The sequence below is a fragment of the Bicyclus anynana genome, chromosome 1, assembly GCF_947172395.1.
Source record: "Bicyclus anynana chromosome 1, ilBicAnyn1.1, whole genome shotgun sequence".
NCBI classification, from domain to species: domain Eukaryota; kingdom Metazoa; phylum Arthropoda; class Insecta; order Lepidoptera; family Nymphalidae; genus Bicyclus; species Bicyclus anynana.
The window spans coordinates 1,580,298-1,600,719 of NC_069083.1; the positions used below are offsets into that span (position 1 = coordinate 1,580,298).

The window sequence follows — 20,422 nt, forward strand, 5'->3', positions numbered from 1 at the left end:
AACACTACTTGTTGGTTGTTAATTTATGGCTCATTGAAATCTAACAATATTTTATACCTAATGTCAAACAAAAATGCAGAACTTATGAATCCATTCATAATGAATGATTGTATGTAATCGATTTGCACACATTAATTAATTTTAACTTATAACTATCCTAAAGATAAATTTGTTATAAACAAAATAGTTAATGGTTTTAGGTTTAAATACCAATGACACGTTTTTACATTTTTACACAGGTGATCACAAAAATAAAGCAGTTGAGTCATGCGTAAAACAGGTAAAAGTATAAAACTCTATAACAAAAAAAATATTCATTTGTATTATTCTATGATAAGTTCGCCCTTGACTGCGATCTCATCTGATGTACAGTGACGATGCCTTGCTTGGAAGAGGCACAAGTTTATTCTGTCCATACCTCTGACAGTTTCTACGCGGCATCGTACCGGAACGTTTAATCGCTTGGTGGCACGTCTTTGCCCGTAGGGTGGCTAATCGGCCGAAGCCTACACATTAACTTATTTGAGACATATGTAGACATTCATTAATTAAAGATGTACTCTTACCTACTTGGCCTTTGGGTATAAACAGTAGGATAGAGGAATCGTATCGTCAGGGTTGAATATACCTTGATCTTGTACCTCTTTCAAGTAAGCTTCCCATTAAATAAATGTTTCCAGAAATGAAACCCATAGACAAGTACAGATTGTACTTTGGAATTTAGATCATGATAGCTTTGTGCGCAGTAGTAGCATTTGGATATTTTAGTAGAAGATCATATTAGTTTAGTATGTTGAAAAATATATATATACATAAAATTTCCAAACTATTAATAACTATATATATTTGATATAAACTCTTTTCATCCACTAAACAGATGTGTGAAGGTCGTTTCTAATATGGATCTTAGACTATAACCACTGTAAAGAATTTGTAATGGTCATGAAATTTAGCTTAAAGCTATGAAAGTTCCAAATATGGGTTATGTAGTGAGAGAAGTCCACAACACGTAAGTTGATATAACTCTCTTCTGCGTGAGTTTTTCAAAATTGACCCTTTAAATCCCTATACCTCTGAAAGTAATGATCGCAACTACTTTGTTACATCTACAAAATTACTTTACTACTAACATACCCTTAACTTATACACATATTAACACGTTCGCTGCGGTGCGAGGTCAATTGACCGTACGTCTAGCCACTTCAAGGGTTACGAGGACTTCAAGGGTTACGAGGTCGATGGACCTCGTACACACCATGGTATGAGGTCAAAAAACCTCGTAACGCACCAGAGGAAAGTACAGAAAAATCAGTGCCGCAGCGAAAGTGTTAAACTGTCATCCCTATTATATATTTTATATACATTGCATGGGTCTATTAATCAACAGGTGTCTAGATTATTATGTTTAGTACATTGATAATTAACGGAACAAGCAGATGACAAACCTTCGCTGAGCATACAAGTAACAAGTTCTACAATATGCTCTGAACTGAAAACTAATATGCCTGTAATGGCACCAAAAAAAAAAAGGAAAAGCGACAATAATTCCTACAACGAACTCTGATACAGAGACTCACTACAGCTAAAAAAAGTAAAAATGTTCATTAATACAACTCAGACCAATTATTGTATAGGAACTGCCTCACAAGACGTTACTTTTCTGTCAAATTACTTGATCAAGGATCTAATGCGATTATAAAAACTCTATAATATCGATGTCTCATAGTTCTAATTGTGTTTGTCGGTTAGAGAGCTCCGTAATAACTTTAAATAGTTTAAAAAAGTCTAAAAAATCACGCTAAAAATTACAAATGTTGGATTTAAGTTCCGGGACTATTTTTTTCGTATTCCTGACAGCAAACCCTTTCAATTGATATGCATATCATGGGGGTGGATTTCAAACAATCAGTCCGCCATCTTGGGGAGGCCGCCATAATTGTAATGACGTTTCTTAGCTAGTCATGTATTGTCATCAGAGCTCAGAGCGTGTGCAAAATTTCATCCTAATTAAATACCGGGAAGTGGTCAAATTAAGATTCCAAGATTTGATTTTCTAATGTACAAGTGAAGCTAATATAAATAAGAAGTAAACAACGGGAAAAAACTCCTAGTTTAATATAAAATATATACCAAATCTAAGCTCATTTTCCTCAGTAAATGACAAACAATTTTGTTTGTGAATTTGGGTGCGATACTGGTCCTTCTATAATTGGTCTGAGATGATGAATGAAGCATTTGCCGTTTAATTAAACCTCATTTGTTGCTAAGTTATTAGAGGCAAGGCCGCAGCCCGTGATTTAGTTTCTTCATAACTTCACATGAGAGAAAACATCTACACCATCAAACACCCAATCTATTGAACACACCCTGATTTATTGTAAACTTTTTTAGAGTACCTTCATTCTTCGAGCCGAGTCTAGCTTTGACATTGTTAGGTTCAGGCATAGACAACCTCCTTTCGGGCTTATTGAAAACGTTAGTGAACTTTGGGGGTTCAATTTTTAAGGGTTCTATTTCTTTGTACTCCACATGGTTGGAGAATTTCACAGACTTGTTGGGTGCTTTGGCTAAAGCTACTTTCTCTTTGATGGGAACTTTGGTTTTCACTATGGCAAGCTTTTCCTTAACGCTCATTGGTTGTTCATCTGCTCTCATAGTGCCCACAGCGATCTTCCTAACATTGTTCATACTGGTTGTTACTGTGAACATCTTCTTGGCGACCGGCACGCTTTTCAGTATGCCTTCGTATTTGAGGGCATCCTTTTCCACCACCACTATATCTTTGGCTCCTTCCTGTCTATCCTTGGACCCCAATCTGGAGAAGACCTGCTTGGGAGCCGGTTTTTGGACGACGAGAGACTTCTGCAGTATCGGATCTGAGTTTCCAAGACGTGCGAACACTGTCTTGCTGGTTGGCGCTGTAACAGGAAATTGCATAAACCAAATCATTTATTTGCTAGAATGTGGCACATGTTTTGATCTTAAAATTAGTGAGTTACCTAGACATTCAACTAATTACAGTATGCAATTTTTTTTTAAATTAAATTAATACCACTGCGTCACGAAGGCCATCCGTCAGTTATGAAACGATAACACTGCCTTTTTGTGTCCTACTTCTTTATTTTCTTTTTATGAGTGTTATATTGTTTGTTTCCTTATTTTATAGTGTACAGATAAAGAGTATAAATAAATAAATAATTAAAATCAATTTGATTTAGTTTCATCAACTTACCTTCTTTTTGTGCAATTTTTGCAATGCTAGGTGGTGCTGGAGAACCAAACCGAATTAAACGTGATTTCTTGACGGTCACTTCATCTGGTGCCCTGTGCAATAATAAAACTCATAAGATAGAGAACTAGTGCCCGTACGAAACGTCGTTCGTGAAACACTGTTTTTTTACAAACCTAAAATTAATTTAAAACTATTTGAATGGAATATGCAAAATCTCTCTCTAACCTGAGCATTGATCTGGCATTGGTCTTGCTAAATCAGCAACAAGTTCTATATTAGAATGGGTATCCAAGGCTGCATTAATAGAATCATACCAGCTGGGCAGGGAACTGTTGTGCCTATAGCTTGGCAAATTCGTTCGTAACACTCCCAATGTCACAATAACCAAAGATTTTATACTATTAGATTACTAGCACGTTGGAACTGAACAAAAGTGGCAAATTATCTTCATTTCATTTAGTCATATTGTACACAACGAAAGTTATACATATAAGCAAAAATTATCTAAGTATTGTCGAGTTTGGTTTTCAGGTAATTTAAAAATGATATATACATAAATATATAATGTAAGTGAACAAAAAATTATGCATATGTTCGCTCAGTGGAGAAGCCAAATTCGGATCACTTTTTGCGCTGATTTTGTAGGCATGTAACATTCATATAGTAGAACATCTTAAGAGTGAACAAGCACATAGTTTTAAAGGAATTCTTTAGCACAATGGTCACAATTCCAAGGCGCTGTCCGAAATTCTTCTCTCTGTCACACGATGGAACCAGCACCCCTGTGTTGACCCCACGGAAAACTAAGACATTAGTTTCTAAATATAAAAACAATAAATAATGAAGTGTCTCACATCTCATTGGATCTCCGCTTGGGCGGCGAGCGCACGGGCGACGTGTCCGCTGTCTGCGTGTTACGTGTGTAGTGCTCCAGCATGCGGCTCACGGCTGCATCCACAGATTACATTGTACTAATCTATTCATCTAATCATACCTAATATACCTAATATTATAATAAAGCTGAAGAGTTTGTTTGTTTGTTTGTTTGTTTGATTGAACGCGCTAATCTCAGGAACTACTGGACCGATTTGAAAAATTCTTTACGTGTTATATAGCCCATTTATCAAGGAAGGCTATAGGCTATATATTATCCCGGTATTCCCACGGGAACGGGAACCACGCGGGTGAAACCGCGCGGCATCAGCTAGTACCTAATATACACCGCTGAATGGCTCATTGTGATGGAACACAGATTGCCAAGTCACAGAGAACATAAGGAAAACAATTCATCTATTCAAGAAAGTGTACCCGAGCCCCTCTCATTCTGAGAGGATACTCGAGCTCAGCAATGAGCCGAATATGGGTTAATGATGATGATGATGATGATAGGTAGTTAGGTATAATAAATATTACAGGTCATTTTATTTCAGTCGCAAGACGCTACGCCGTTCACATCGCGCGAACTTTATGTGGCCATAGTTGTGAGAGATATTACGTCGCGAGTGAGTTCTGAAGAGTTAATAGGGATAAGAAAACTCAATTTTATAAAACTTATGAAGTGATTTTTAAAATAGAGGCCCAAGAGTTCTAATTCCAAGTTATTATACCCTTACATACCTACTCTAGATAGGTACTTTATCAAAATAATTGCAATAAGACTTTTGAGAAAATTTTATGTACCACCTATAGAGGTACCTAAAATTGTGATTTGTTGTAGTCTTATTGACATAGAGTACCTTTGAACACATACAGAGGGCTCTAAACACTTAACAAAAATTAAACAACCTAACCTAACGTTTTTAATAAGTATAAAAAATGGGCTTCCACTTGTACCATGCATATATGTAGAATATTTGAACTGAATAGACTTAGAAAATCAGAAATACAGTTAACTCACAAAACGTAAAAATCGGTTGAAACACCATTTAAATCAGCAATCACTTACCATGCCAGACCTTTTCAGCTGCTCGAAAGGAAAACCATCTCATAACTGGATCCATTTAATCCATAATTCATGTGACCCATTACAATTTGATTAAACAATACAATATGATTACTAGTAATGATCCCATTATAGCCATAATTATGTAATTACAATACAATACATCTGCTCATGTCTCAGTTTAGATGACCTATCTGTGGTACACTCCTACTAATATTACTCATATAAACATGGACTTATAAAACAGGCAGATATTTTTAGAAAAGCTAAGAAATTTTTAGAAAAATTCCCTGTGCCCCTCAGAGTGTGTTAAGACATTGATCCCTTTTTGATTATATGTTATTTATTACATAGTTTTTATAACATTTTATATATTTTTATTAATAGACTCAAGCGCTCACAATATAATGAATATAAGTAACTTACGTGAAGAGGGCTGTGAGGAGGTGGAGCGCCCAGTGACAGCAGCCACTGGCACCTTGCTAACCACCGCTGAGCTCAGCACTCTGTCCCGCGCCGTGCTCTCGTGCACTTGCTTTGCATGACTGAAAACAAAACATGAAAATCCTCATCATCATCACTATCAGCCAATTATAACATATAATATGAGAATAGCGGAGGCTTATAGCTCATATGTAATGCTAGTACATCATAAGTACCGTAATATGGCAATGATATCCCCCATCCGTGTAATACCCATGTCTCTGAGGTACTCCTTGTTCAGATCGAGCAGCATATCAGCCTGAATCCTGTTCTCTGTGAAGGTAAGGGCGTAGGTGGCCGACACATCCGAAGGTATGCCCGCCGTAGTGAAGAAATTCACCCAAACGCCTAAAATTCAATAAATATTATTAAGACAAGATAATATTCCAAATTATTAGTTGCAAGCAACTGCTTGCTACTAATAAATTCTTAATAAATGTTTCAAAATATATGTAAAATACAAACTTTAATGTAAATCAAGGTTGATAATAATTTGGCAAACATATACGATGTATGTTTAAAACTACTTACTGGTCGCATTCTGGTCCAATTTTTGTGGTCCAGACATTTTTAACTAAAATCGCTATAATATTTTAGATTAAATTACTAAATTCCATAAACCATGTTCATGTATTCACTATCACCCAAAAATAACAAGAAAAGAAGAAGAAACGAGAAACCCAAAACCAAAATTAACAGATGTCAAGATCAAGATTATATTTTTATTTTGACAGTAGACATATGACAGGCGCACACAGATAATATATTCCTCCTCCACGCTCCTAATGACTATAGAATTATGTCTTATTCATTGATTACTCGCTTAGACCATTAATAACTGGACGTGGTTCGCACCCAATTTACCAACAAAAAAGTCTCTCATTTTTTGAGGGGGACGAGGTAAACTCACACATCGAAAACATTTAACACCATTAAGTATATTCTGTACTTTGACTCGCAATACACCCACGCGTAATTTTTACACAAACACATTGCTTAGACTATCCACAGATTAAATGCATAGAATATTCGATTACTGATCGATGTTTGGCTGTTTCGTCAAAAGAATCAATTCTTTTTATAAATTGTTTTTATTACAATTTTGATAAAATAAAGGTTTAAATACTTTCAAATGAAACGTTACTCCATCTTTTACTAAACTACAAGCTTTTGGCCGTTTCTTATGCCATTTAACTACACAAACCGGCATTTTTAGGGAGCTCTTTACACGACGAAAACGATTATAAAAATGAAACAACGATTCTTTAGCAACAGTTTTTATAAACGCGTTAGATCTTAGATTTTTTATCTTTGCCAGAGGGGTAACGGTTAGCGAGGTAGATCCTGCTATTTAAATGGTCTAAGCCTTTAAGATTAAGGTTAAATCTTAGATACATAGGTGTCAAAGGGTTAAATTCTATTGCAGATATACAGGTCAACCGTCAACGTCAAGTAATCTCAAACTTCAGATTCAGTCATTTGTGATATGCATGCCATGGGAACTTAGAAGAACGTGAAATCTTTATGAAGCAGCGCCATCTACATCCTAGATTTAAGATTCAGGATAGTAAATTCAATTACATATGGTGTATATGTATTATAATGTTTTTAGAGATTTAAACCGTGTATGAAAAAAAAACAAAAAAAAAAAACAATTATTTATCCTTTTAATTTTGACGCGCAATAGGAAGAATGTGTTTGTATTTTTAAAGCAAAGGGATTATTAAAGAAAGACAATAACCGTGCATTAATTTCAGCATTGTTCCATATAGTCATTTGGCCAAGTGGTGCATAGCAAAGGTACGATCTAATAATCCTGAGTTCGAGCCCGGACAATGAAAAACTTTTTGTCTTTTTTTTTGTTTTTCTCCATTGGTTTCTTCAACTATTACAAAATCAAAAATCTCACATTTACAAAAAATATGCATTATTATTTTTATAACATAATGGATACTATACTAAAAATACCGTAGCTAGTCACTAGATGGCGCTATCACAAGCGTTCCGAAAAAAGTTAGAGTAGCCTATCTATTTCCAATAATACATTGTAATCTTTGGTGATATGCTCTTTGGTCTTTAGAATTTGGTTTGTCCAATGAAGTAGTTTTGTCCTTTATTTGCAAAGACCTTATAGTCTTTGTTTATTTGACGTTTGTGGTTTTGTCATTTTGTGATTCTTGTGATTGTCGTCTGTGGTGTTTTTACTTTTTAGTCTTTTTAGTTTCTCTTTTGAAAAACTATTTATATTTATAACAGAATTTGTTACGTGCTAATGTTAAAATCTACAGTTATTTTAGGGAACTTTATACCTATAATATACCGTTGTACTAGTTTAAACCAAATATCAAAAGGTATACCTTTAGTCCTCACTGGTTTTGGTTTGGCATGAGTTATTTATAAGTAGGAAATTAAAATTAACGTGTGTTTTTTCTATATTATACAGACTGAGTTTGAGTGTTTGGTGTGTATTATTATTTATATAGTAAATTTTTAATTTTTATTTTGCCTAATCCTAGTAGGTCTAACCTATAAACGTTTTTTACAGTTGCATCTGTATACAGAGTCCAAACCATGGCAACTGGAAGTAATATACCTATTGTGGACATAGACCCCAGTGGTGTATTTAAATATATATTACTGAATGTGTATGACAAACAGAAAGATGCTGCCAACCCACAGATGGTTATTGTGAGGGGTTACAAACACTGCAATTATCATTCTGATATTTATGATGAAGTATGTACTTTTTTTAAACTTCTAATATTAATATAGTAATGCATCAAGAACCATATACATATAACATCTGTTATATTATTCAAGTCATCAAAACACAACCTAGTTAGCAGTTCATAGTGATCTCATTTGATACTATTGTAGACCAATATTTAGATGTGAATTACTTAAAATTGTATGTTGTACCTTTAATGAGATGATTGAATAGTTTTACTCTCACATTGTATTGTTGTTGTTCTGTTTGTTGTGTCCAGAAAATATAATCTATGGTTTCAGTGGGATTTGTGTAAATATATTTCGTACAGATGAAGTTGCGGGTGTGTGCTAGTCTATAATATTGACATTTAATTTAATGACCTATTTTGTACAAGGTTTATTTATGATGGTCTAGTTTGAAGTACTTTAGTTTGTCATATTAAGAAAAGTTTATCATCTTCCTGTTAAATTTATAAAACAGTATTCTTAAAAATTGCCTTGTACACACTCAATTGAATATACTTAAGTTTTTTAACAAGGAGACCAGGAGGAGGAGGAGGGTGATTTATATAAGGGTTCTTGCAACAAATATACATAATACTTTACAGACTGATTGCAGATATGCTATTCAAAAATAAATAACAATTAGTTATGTTATTTAATATGTATTCATAATAGTATACTTAAATTTTCAGGTACAAGCAAAACTATCACCACTCGACTGTGAACCATTAGGCGGAGGAAGAATATCTCATGATCCTGAAAATAAAAAAATTCACATCTATGGTTACTCTCAAGGTTATGGTAAAGCTGACCATGAAATAACAGCAAAGCTAATCAAAAATGCGTTTCCTGCTTTTACAATAACAATCAGTGATGAAGGGTACTGAGATGCTTAGAAAATACAATAATTGTGTAACACACACCTATTAATTTTAGTTGTCAAGAAAATATTCTACTGAAAAAAAAATTAAAAGATTCTTTGAATTGTAACACAAAATTTTATATTGCAGTTGCACTTGTGAAGAAAGCAAATAATGAAACTACAACATTAATTTTACAAAGCCAGCCCTAAAATCAGTTTGAATAATATATTACTTATTATTTGTATTCATGTTTTATTACATCACACCACAGAATTTTTTGCAAATTGTCTTACTCAAAATATTATTAATACTCAAAATAGTATTTTATTAATATCCAAAGCTAGTTAAGTATTTACATATTACAATATATTATTATATACTTAACTTTCCATTAAGGAGTGGCATTCATAGCCTTAGAATATGGGACTGTGGTACATTATGGAACATTACAGTTGCTCAAACAATACAATGTGTTTTTTTTTAATAGTAAATGATATCCTGTGGTAGCCACACCTTCCTCATCTTTAAAAACTGAAAGTCAGCGATGGTAAGCAATAATTCACTCTAAAATTGGATGTCCCTTGACTTAATTTCTTTCTAGAAAGCGAATTGAAATACTAATGTACCGACTCATAAAAAGATCTATGGTTATATTTATATCATCATTAACAACCCATAGCATTTAGCTTACTGTTGAGCACGAGTCTTCTCTGGAGAATGATAATATTTTGTAAAAAAGAGAGGAGTTAGGCTACCACCAGGCACTACCTAGGCACCACTAGCCCCATGCAGATTGGTAGACTTCACATAATTATGAAGAAAAATGCTCATAAGCTCACCATGTTTTTCCTTCACTGTTATATTTATACATATACATAGAGTACATTGAATATAGGGTATAGAGTCCTCAGATGCCATCTCCGCTTAGCGCCATCATGTGAGCAGATAGAGAACTACACCAATTATAATATATACCCATAAGTATAAAATGAGCGTCGAATTACTTATATATACCTATATCCATAGAGACATAAACATAATGTTTACCTACTAGTATTAACTGTTCTTTAATTCTATTATTTTATTTAGGAATTCGGATACAAATAATAAAAACACAAATGGGATACATACAGGAAGAAATTTTTTCAAGTACGGATATTTTTATATTTTGTACATAAACAAAATTTAATGAACACGTATTTTTTCTTTTTTTTTTTAACTCAACAATAACAAAGTTATCGTTAGCTAAAGTTTAAACATTTAAACAGAATTTGAGGGTCACCCTATCGCTGTACTAAGTAATAGCACAGTAATAGGCAACTACAAAATCAGCTGGTAGGTACTAGGTTAGCGAGCGCCCGCGCCGAGGGCCGTTGACCTTTCTACGTTTATTTTTGTACCTATTATTTTTTATAATAATTAAAGGTCGTCACTTTTGAGTTGAGTATCGATTTTCCCTTCACACTTTATTGGGCTTAGGACCATCAATAATGCGTAGTAATAATAAAAATTATAAACTTTCGATTGGAATAATAAAATACAAATGATGATTATTATTACGCAAACTTTTGCATTAAAGGATGATTCGACTTAAATGCGCAAGCGACGGCAGATTGTCTGTCACTGGTCGCCCATCGGCAATTCGGCAGGCGTCCTCAGGGATTTTTCGATCCCCTCACCTCTGCCACCCCCGTCAGCCGAAGCCGAAGCGATATGACTACTGCCGGTATTTCTTTGTCGGCGTCTTACAAAGTGCCGCCAGCAGTTGCGCAGTTTGTTTGGGAATGTGTCCATTATTTTGTTATTTCTGAGACATATATTGAAAAAAAAAATTACATAAAATGTATCGAACTGTTTGTAGATTTATGTTCTATTAATGATACAGAACCACGAAAAAAAATGTCCGCACTAAAGTCCGAATCACCCTGTATAATTATTTATTGTTTCTCCTTTTGTGAACATAAACAACTCCGTCTCTTTGAATAGAGTCATCTTCGTCAAAACCTCTAGTAGTACCGCTTAACAATATATTTGTTGACTTACACCAATTAAATGTAAAAAATCTGCACGAAAAAATAAAAAAAGAACTCTACTAAATCTCAAGACAAGACATATATAACAGAGTTCTCGGAATCCAAAGTAAAGCACAGGTCGAAACGATTTATAACAGTCACCAAAATCCATAAAAAAAAGCCAGGTCGACGGGAAAGATCAACGCAAAAAAACACCATGAAGAAAGCAGAAGAAATAAAACCGTTTCGTCTACAAAATTAAACAAAATGTCACAAGCCGCACAAGGTTATATTTTTTTTTTAATACCTAGCTTAAGATTACCTCAGAATCCTGCTGGTCAAAGTGCCTTAAAGCGCCATCTATTGAGCAAATAGGGAATTAATGAGGCATATGCAATTTGTACTGAGGTCGTAATGTACAGACTGATTACACCCTGTACATATATAAACTCTTTCATGTTTGATCTTAGACCATTAAAAATAGTTGATTGGAAAAAAACTCAGACCAATTACCTTTGGACTTGTATCGCACTCGACTGCTCCGCTCTATTTCTCTTTCTTCGCGAGTCCTCTCGTCAGAGGTTGCCTGGTTATTTTTGTGTGCAATAAAGTATTTCTTCTTCAAATTCACCAACAAAATTGTCTGTAGTTTTTTGAGGGAGACGAGGTAAACTCACATCCAAAATATATTTTAACACCAATAAATATAAACTTTGGGCTTTGGCCTTACACTACAAACAACTCTAAATTCAAATCATATTACAGATGCACACGTGTAATTTTAACACAGTGAAAAATCGATTCTATAGACGCTGTATAAACACGATAAATCGTGATCATATACTTGTGACAGAGTGGCAACGACTGGCGAGACAGGTCCTATGGCAATTGGTCCGAGTGAAAAAAGTGTATGGTCTTTAATTTGTTCTAGGCAATAGGTACTGTTAGAAGCAGGGTTCCCGACTTAGGGTTTTTCCCCCCAGATTTAGGGGGCAAATAAGTGAAATGGGATTTTTTAGGGGTCTGAAATTTTTAGGTGTATTTTCAGGGATTTTTGATTTATGATAATTTTAATATTTCTTTCTTGACCTAGCGACTTATAACGATATATTATACGTTATTCTACAACCACTCTGAGGCAATAATGATGATGACTCTGAGGCAACTGGCGGCAATTTTCATAGAATAAAAAAAAATGTTAACATGTATGATTTAAAAAATCTGAATCTTCAGATAAGACGTAATATTTTGTCTGTATTAAATATAGACTTTTAAAACATATTACAGCATATTATTTCTAAATAATTATGAATTTATATTTTTAGGGGGACAACTCAATGATTAAGGCGATCTCAATGATTAAGAAAATGATTTAGGGGTTTTTGACACAAACTTTAGGGATAAATATTTTAGAGAGTTGGTAACACTGGTTAGAAGCGTTAGAACTCAGACCCATTTAGCCATTAAAAAAATTTGGGATGTTTTTTTTAAAAGTTTAATAGTGCTTTAATCTCTCCATATCTATCTGTGTTTCTCATTCTTCTGCTGTGTATTATACTACTCTATGTTCTGCTGTGTCTCTGTGGTTTTTATTTATTTACGTAAAATCTGAAAACGTGAAAATAGTGTTTAATACTGCTTTAACTTCAATAATTAATTCACTTGCTTAAAAAACCTGAACGAAACAATCTAAGGATGGCTAATTTTACTACAGATGGAAAAATATGCATTGAAAGGGAAATCAAGGCACGGGAAACTGAACTCGAAAAAGACGATCTTATTCCACGTTTTAATCTACTTGAAACATGTAAATGGATTACAGAAAATAACTTCAATAAGGTATCTAATACTGCAATGATTCATAGCAATAAAATGAGAGTAGATAAGCAGTCAAAACCATCGATCAAATTCGTATATTCAACTACAAATTGTCGTCCGTACCTAAGTCTGCATTTCTAAATTATTTGTGCTTTCGCAAGTGCCCTAAAAAGCTCTAAATAAGATTATATAGTATAGTAATAATATGTCTACTATCAATGATAACTTCAAATCAGCTAATTTACCATTTATTATAACCTTAGGTTTGTCTACAATTCCCTGACGAACTCCTTGGCATAAGCGCAGACATTTACGAAGAAATCAAAAATAGGACATCTGCGGACTTGTACATTCTCGGGGACACTTCTTACGCAAGGTATTTTAGTAGTAATTTAAATTTAACTACATCATGAGAGTGCTTAGAAAAAAACAACATTCTTCCTGTGGTACACCTATCTTTAAAGGATAATACTCAGTCACTAGCTCAGGCCTTGAATTTGAGTTTTTATTTTTCTTCTGAGAATCAGTCGCAGTTAATGGCGCTGCCTTCCTTTATAGAGCATGTGAAGTTAGAAGTTGCCAGTCCTTGTCATTTACATCTGAAAGTGATTGTAATACTTGCTAGATTATAATGTATTTTAATTTTAATTATCTCCTTTACATTTTAAGTACTCTTCTTAGGGAGCTACTTACTTGCTTAGTCCTAATTAGTTTACTTGACTGAGGTACATGTAAAATGTTGGCTGTTATGAGATGTACCATATAGGTAGGCATAGATACTGTCGGCAGATAGGGTCATGCTGTTTGCTGTTGTGCTATTCAACTTTATTTTACTGCTAGGTGCTCCAATAAGATGTCTCACAAAATGGTTTTTTCTGCTTTTTTTTATCAAGAATGTCCATCCTCATAAACTATAGCCAACCACACTACCTTTTACCAAACCAGCTTTAGACCATAGATTCTCAAAGTGGTCCAGGTGACCACCATGGTCTACGGAAAACTCAACAGGGGTCTATGTTGAAGTGACATAAGAAAAGGGGATTCACGATTTGCAAGCAGGGATCCATGAAAATTTGTCTGATTCATACTGAATGGGGTTTTCTAAATAATATAATTGTGAATTGATTGCTTCCATGTGTTGTGAGTAGATATCAAAAATTGGCTGAAATAATGTTTCACCTGGACAATTTTATTGACTTTTTTGTAATCGACACACAATTAATTAATTAAATTTAGCAGGTGTCTACCGTAACCAGTTTAAAATTAGAAAGTGGTCTATATGAAAAAAGTTTGGAAACTTCTGCTTTACACTAATAAAACATTATTATAGTTAGTATAATTAGTAAGTTATTAAGTTTTTCATTTGGTGGAATGGTCCCTAATTAGGACTGATCACCCGTCTGGCCTCGTCAGACGTCCCCTCTATAAATATATATATATAAGTTATTAAGTTATAACTATGCCAATAATGTTTTATCTACAATTTTTTTAATAATTGCACCGTGTTTCCCAGCTGCTGTGTGGACTCTGTTGCAGCAATGCATGTGCAGGGTGAGGCAGTGGTACACTACGGCCACTCTTGCTTCACTCAGACCAACATTCCAGTGTTCACTGTATTGCCTAAACATCACCTAAACGTTGACGTCACAAAGAAATTGTTAACTGAACACATGAAGTGTGTTGAAAATACTAAATTGTGCCTATTCTATGGTGCAGAGTATGAACATTGTAAAGGTATTATTATAAGAAAATTTACTGTAATTACTGAATTGATTATTATAAAAATTACTAATAATAATTACTGTATTTACATTTTATCTTTTTAATTTTAGATGAAATCACTCTTTTCTATTTCCAACAATACCCTGAAAGTTATGTTGCTTATATAGAAAAGCAGGATATTCCTAACAAATATCTAGGCAGGGTGATAAAAAATGAAAGAAATGAAACATTTTCAATAGATGATGTACAGGACTGTGTCTGTGTTTATGTTGGATCAAGGGGACAGACATCATTCAACTTTAGTATATCCATTCCAGGTAAATTGGTTATTGAAGTGATTTGTAATTTTCACTTTAATATATTTTTTTTAATACAACTAATATTACTGTTTTCCAGTTAGTCACAAAATTAGGAGTGGGTACGATAATATTCTGTCAGTTAGGATTGAATCCATGCTCTCCAGTATGATAGAAATGATCTAAAATCCCCTCGCTTATATGAAGGGAGACCTGGCTCTTTAGCATTCCATTCAAATAGCCCTAACAATGATTATTACTAATTAACATATCAATTCACAGCATCCAAATGGTACCTACTCGACCCAGATGATAATAAGATAACCACTATAGAGGAGTCTGTGTGGTCTAAGAGGAGGAGATATTTAGTAGAGAAATGTAGAGATGCCAATGTGGTTGGCATCCTGGTGTGCAAGCTAGCAGGAGACCAAACTAAGGATATCATCAGCAGAATGAAACAGTTATGTAAAGTGAATGGAAAGAAAAGCTATATTGTGTCTGTTGGGAAACCTAATGTTGCTAAACTTGCAAACTTTCCAGAGGTACCTGTACAATAGTAATAATTATTATCATTTAACTAGACTATCAATGCCTGTTGTCAACCAAGTTTATTTATTTGGTTTAATTATTTAACTTACACTAAAACAATGAAAATTCAAACTAATTATTGACTTAACTGTAACTAAAGTGTAGGAAATTACAAATACATACACAGCATGCAAAATAAAAACATTTATAGGCACAATATTTTCTTCCTAAAAGTACAATCACTGCATAGTATAAAACAAAGTCGCTTTCTCTGTCCTTATGTATGCTTATATCTTTAAAACTATGCAACAGATTTCGATGGGATTTTTTTTAGTGATAGTGATTGAAGAAGAAGGTTTATATGTATAATAACATCCATGGTACATTTGTGAAAAGCTGAAATCTACACGGACCAAATCGCGGGCGTCCACTAGCAAAATATAAATATTATGTAAAGCTAATGAATCATTGCATGTTCTTGGAATTTTTTTTTTTTTTTCTATTGATCTCGTGCCATCAGTCGATAAACTATGAGCAGAGGAGTTGTAGGGAGATTTGGCGGGTCTTGGATTTTTTAACAAGGTTTTAAATTGCTATAAACAACCACTCTTTCTACTATACTACAGTTTAGTACAACATCTGTGTAATAACACATTGTTTTTATTTCAGATTGACATATATGTAATGATAGCATGCCCAGAAAATGATTTATACAGCTGCCGTGACTTCTACAGGCCTATAGTTTACCCGTTTGAACTAGAAGTTGCTCTGAATTCAAACAGAGAGGCATATTACAATCACCATGTGACCGACTATGATGAACTTCTGCCTGGCAAAAGACACCACTGTGAAATTAGTCACATCAAAGAAACAACAGATGTTAGCCTTATTACTGGAAATATAAGAGAAACTAAAATACAAAATAGTGAACTCGGTGATAGTGGCATGGAATTGGTGGAAAAACAGAATTGGGCATTGGAGAGTATTGGTAGCAATCTTCAAAACCGGTCATGGTCTGGGCTGGAACAGAAGTTGGGAGAGACTGAAATTAAAAAGGCAGAAGAGGGCAGAAAAGGGATACCTTTGCAATATAGTAATGAGCCTGAATAAGATGTACCATATATGTGGTCAGTTTATAAAGATGATTTGTTGGTGTTAGCTTTTCCAGACAATAGTTTTTGATGTCTCTTCTTCTTCTTCTTGAAGTAGCTAATGGGAATAATTTTAAACTAAGTAATACAATGGTGAAGAAAAACATTGTGAGCAAACCTGCACACCAGAGAATTTTCTTAATTCTCTGCATTTGTTAAGTCCGCCAATCTGCATTGGGCCAGCGTGGTGGACTATTGGCCTAACCCCTCTCATTCTCAGAGGAGACTCGAGATCAGCAGTGAGCTGAATACGGGTTGATAACGATATGAAGTAATACAATTCTTGTTTGTGGGTCTGTACCAACTGGGTTCAGCTTAACTTACTAATGTCCCATACAAGGAGAGAGCATAGAGGAGATTGTTTGGTATGGCCAAGTTCAAGTTTGAAAATCAACTAAATATTATCAATGAATTGGTTGAGAAGTAAAACAAGGGAAAAGGTTACAATAATAAAAATATGATCCACAATAATTTTCAATAATTTATTTATTACATAGTTTTAGTATTTAGTGAGACTTAGAGGTTAAATATATAACTTCAGAATGATTATTTTTTGTTATTCTTTTAACAATGCCTTAAACTTAAAGGGTTGAATAAACCCATTAAATAACTATTCAGTTTAATTGTTTAAAAGACAGGTTTGGAACTCCCAACACAATTTACTTTAAACAAAAACCTTAGCCAAACTTAGCATAAATATAATTTAATGAAGTTTCATTAAACTTCTGAATTGTTAAAAGCTCTTGACACTTACACGCCATAATAAAATAATGCAGATGATTCATGACTTATGTGACTTCTATGGTCCAGTGGTTAGCATATGTGGTTACAGAACATGAGGTCTTAGGTTCAAGCCCTGAGCTATGCTATTGGATTTTTGTTCTTTAGAGAATCTCTCTTTTAGCCTGGAGTCAAAGTCATTGTATTTATTCATGTTGAGCGAACAATCCCAGTCATGTTCATTAACATCTAATAGTTAATGTTACAAAGTTAAAACATCAACCAGAGGCGTGCACATCATATATGCATTAAAGTACTGCATATGTTAAGAGATGTTTTTGTCTATGCTTACCAAATGCAATTTTCCCAGTTGGTTAATATTTCCTACTAGTGCATACACTTACAGACAATCTTATGCACGCACATTAACAAGTAGAAAGCCAAAGCTCATCCCATTAGAGCAGTGTTGGGTCTAGGTCTCCCCTATAGACTCTGTCCCTGCAGTAGGCCACAAAAATTGATGATGATGAAGTTGTGACAATTAATATGGCGTGCGTGATTTGTATATGACAGTGACTACGCATTTTGGTTCAGAGGATTCTGTGGTGACTTCAGCCACTCTTTCCTCAGCAATTGTTTGAGTTGTGACAGCCTCAGAGTGGGGTTTTCTGCCTTTAACCTCGGCAGAGTGACTTCTTCGAATGTGGTGAAGGCTGCCTTGAGACGTTTTTCGGGATGCCTGTCTCCATCACTTTTTTCACTGAAAAAAAAATGAATTGTTACTTAATTATGTATCAATAGAAATATTTTTAATGATTGCATACAACCTATCTGCACAAGATTACATGCAGGGTCAAATACTTGAGTCTCATAATAATTGTTGAGATGTCAAATCTTTCAAAAAATAACTTCTCAACAACAATTAGTAAGCAAGCACATTAACTTGATCAACTTTATTTAAATTCTATTTGAGATAGGAGCTCAGTCTATTATTGGGACTAATAAATCCTGAGGATGATGCTAAACCATAAAGTTTTCTAATAGCAAGCAAAGAGATTGACATCCAACCGCCCTTCTAAGCTATCTCGCTATGCCTATGACATAGAATTATGTAACCAGTACTGGAAACTTATGCACTGATTGTGGCCACAGAAATAAAGAAATCGTAATACTAATACATGTACAACGCTTAGCAAGTAATTCTTAAAAATACAATCTTAATTACATATTTGCAAACTGCACTGGAGTGCGCGAGACGCACACTGACTGTGATCTTTAGTTTATTGTGTTCACATGGCTTGTTTGTTACTGTGTTGTGGACCTGTGTAATATTCAAATGCACTGATGTTTGTTATGTTATGTTTGTTACTCACTTGAGAATAGAGAGAGCCTCATCAACAGTCTGAGCCACTTCACCATCAATCTGCAGTCTGTTTAAATTCTCCACCAGTGGAGGCTCTTCAATCACCACCCTCGCAGGCTGAAACAGATGACTCAGTAAATTAAAATATAAAACCTATAATAATTCATAATAAACTCTGCTCTGAGGTAAGTAACACTGCCAAAAGCCAAAAAGGGTATTAGAAGTACTCCATTATTTACACTTCACCATAATCCATTAGTAACATACATTAAAAAAATGACAAATAATGATGAATTTTCCACTGCAAAATAAGTTATATTTTTTTTTTATCACCTAAAGTATATACTTACAACAGGTTTCTCTGGATCAGTTTTGACATTCTTCTCTTTCATTTGGGTGATTTGTGCCCGTGTGACCTTGGCCAGTGGCTGAGTGGCAGTCTTTCCCTTTATAGATTCCATCTCCTTCTCTAGAAGGGCCTTGGATTCTGCCTTCTTCTGTAACTGCTCTTGGCGCTTCTTTTCTTGATCTTCCTATAATCATTAATTGTTACAATTTTTTATAAATTATTGTTTTATTGTTCATCCTAACTATACACTGGTGGTTAGAACTATGACCATAGTATTTTGTATAAAATATAGCCTATGTTACTCACTGATAGTATAGTTTTCTATTGGTGACAGAATTAAAAAAATCAGCATAGTGGTTTTAGCAAGAGAGTGACACAAACAAACTCACAAGCATATTTGAAATATTAAGTATGATTAGTTTCAAGGACATGTTTTTAAAACATTGCTCGACATTTAATGCTGCGTTGAACCCGCGTGGTTCTCATTTCTATAGAAATATGCTGATAATTTATAGCCTATAGCCTTCCTCGATAAGTGGGCTATCTAACACTGAAAGAATTTTTCAAATCAGACCAGTACTTCGTGAGATTAGTGCGTTCAAACAAACAAACAAACTCTTCAACTTTATATTATAAGTATAGATAATAAATAAGTACAATAGGTAAGTATACAAACTTTTTTCTGCTGCTTCTTCTTTAATCGATCGTCACTATCGTTCCACTCTGCGTCTTCAATCATTTTCTTCATCTTTTGATCTTTCTCCACCTTCTCATTTTCTTTGCGCTGCCTAGCGGCTACCGCCTTGCTATTTTCGCCTGCGAATTTCTTTGGCATTGTTACCTGAAAGTATTGTTAAAAATTCAACGCGAATTTTACGCAAAGACCGTAGGTTTTTTTTAACTATACGATGACTTTTTTTAGTTATTTTATTTTCATTTTCCTTTCAACTGTGTGTGAACTATGAACTGCAATAATTATTTTATTAGGTTAGGATATTACAAATGGATACCTGGATAGTTATTGGTTATAGTGATTTGCAAGAAAATCAACTTTTCTCGTGTTAAAAAGAAGAATTTTGAAAAAACCAAAATACAAAGATTTTTAGCAAGTTTCCGTAGAAAAAAAACACTTCACAGCTGATGTTTTTGACTTGTCAATTTGTCAATGTCAATCATAGAGTAGAATGAGTGTAGGGATCACAGACGACAAATGAATCAATATCAATCAAGG

At 34.1% G+C, this 20,422-nt stretch overlaps 4 protein-coding genes across 4 annotated transcripts; 2 read left to right on the forward strand and 2 right to left on the reverse strand.

Moving 5' to 3' along the window:
- Nucleotides 1-927: 927 nt before the first annotated feature.
- LOC112050968 (uncharacterized protein C19orf47 homolog) lies at nt 928-6,378 on the reverse strand. Its single transcript, XM_024089388.2, has 6 exons — nt 6,189-6,378; nt 5,834-6,005; nt 5,601-5,719; nt 4,087-4,180; nt 3,233-3,324; nt 928-2,918 (listed from the first exon to the last, which is right to left on the reverse strand). The coding sequence occupies exons 1-6, from the start codon at nt 6,223-6,225 to the stop codon at nt 2,341-2,343; spliced, it is 1,092 nt and encodes a 363-aa protein (XP_023945156.2). The 5' UTR covers nt 6,226-6,378; the 3' UTR covers nt 928-2,340.
- A 1,453-nt stretch (nt 6,379-7,831) lies between these two features.
- LOC112050969 (14 kDa phosphohistidine phosphatase) lies at nt 7,832-9,476 on the forward strand. The gene is made up of 3 exons (XM_024089389.2): nt 7,832-8,008; nt 8,203-8,393; nt 9,062-9,476. Exons 1-3 carry the CDS (start codon nt 7,930-7,932, stop codon nt 9,254-9,256), a joined length of 465 nt encoding a protein of 154 aa, XP_023945157.2. The 5' UTR covers nt 7,832-7,929; the 3' UTR covers nt 9,257-9,476.
- A 3,326-nt stretch (nt 9,477-12,802) lies between these two features.
- Nucleotides 12,803-17,308, forward strand: LOC112054220 (2-(3-amino-3-carboxypropyl)histidine synthase subunit 2). The gene is made up of 6 exons (XM_024093922.2): nt 12,803-13,083; nt 13,326-13,438; nt 14,576-14,796; nt 14,895-15,101; nt 15,363-15,622; nt 16,278-17,308. The coding sequence occupies exons 1-6, from the start codon at nt 12,940-12,942 to the stop codon at nt 16,716-16,718; spliced, it is 1,386 nt and encodes a 461-aa protein (XP_023949690.2). The 5' UTR covers nt 12,803-12,939; the 3' UTR covers nt 16,719-17,308.
- Nucleotides 17,228-20,359, reverse strand: LOC112054222 (coiled-coil domain-containing protein 124). The gene is made up of 5 exons (XM_024093923.2): nt 20,202-20,359; nt 19,868-20,032; nt 19,193-19,375; nt 18,853-18,959; nt 17,228-18,239 (listed from the first exon to the last, which is right to left on the reverse strand). The coding sequence occupies exons 2-5, from the start codon at nt 20,024-20,026 to the stop codon at nt 18,056-18,058; spliced, it is 633 nt and encodes a 210-aa protein (XP_023949691.2). The 5' UTR covers nt 20,027-20,032; nt 20,202-20,359; the 3' UTR covers nt 17,228-18,055.
- Between the last annotated feature and the right edge of the window lie 63 nt (nt 20,360-20,422).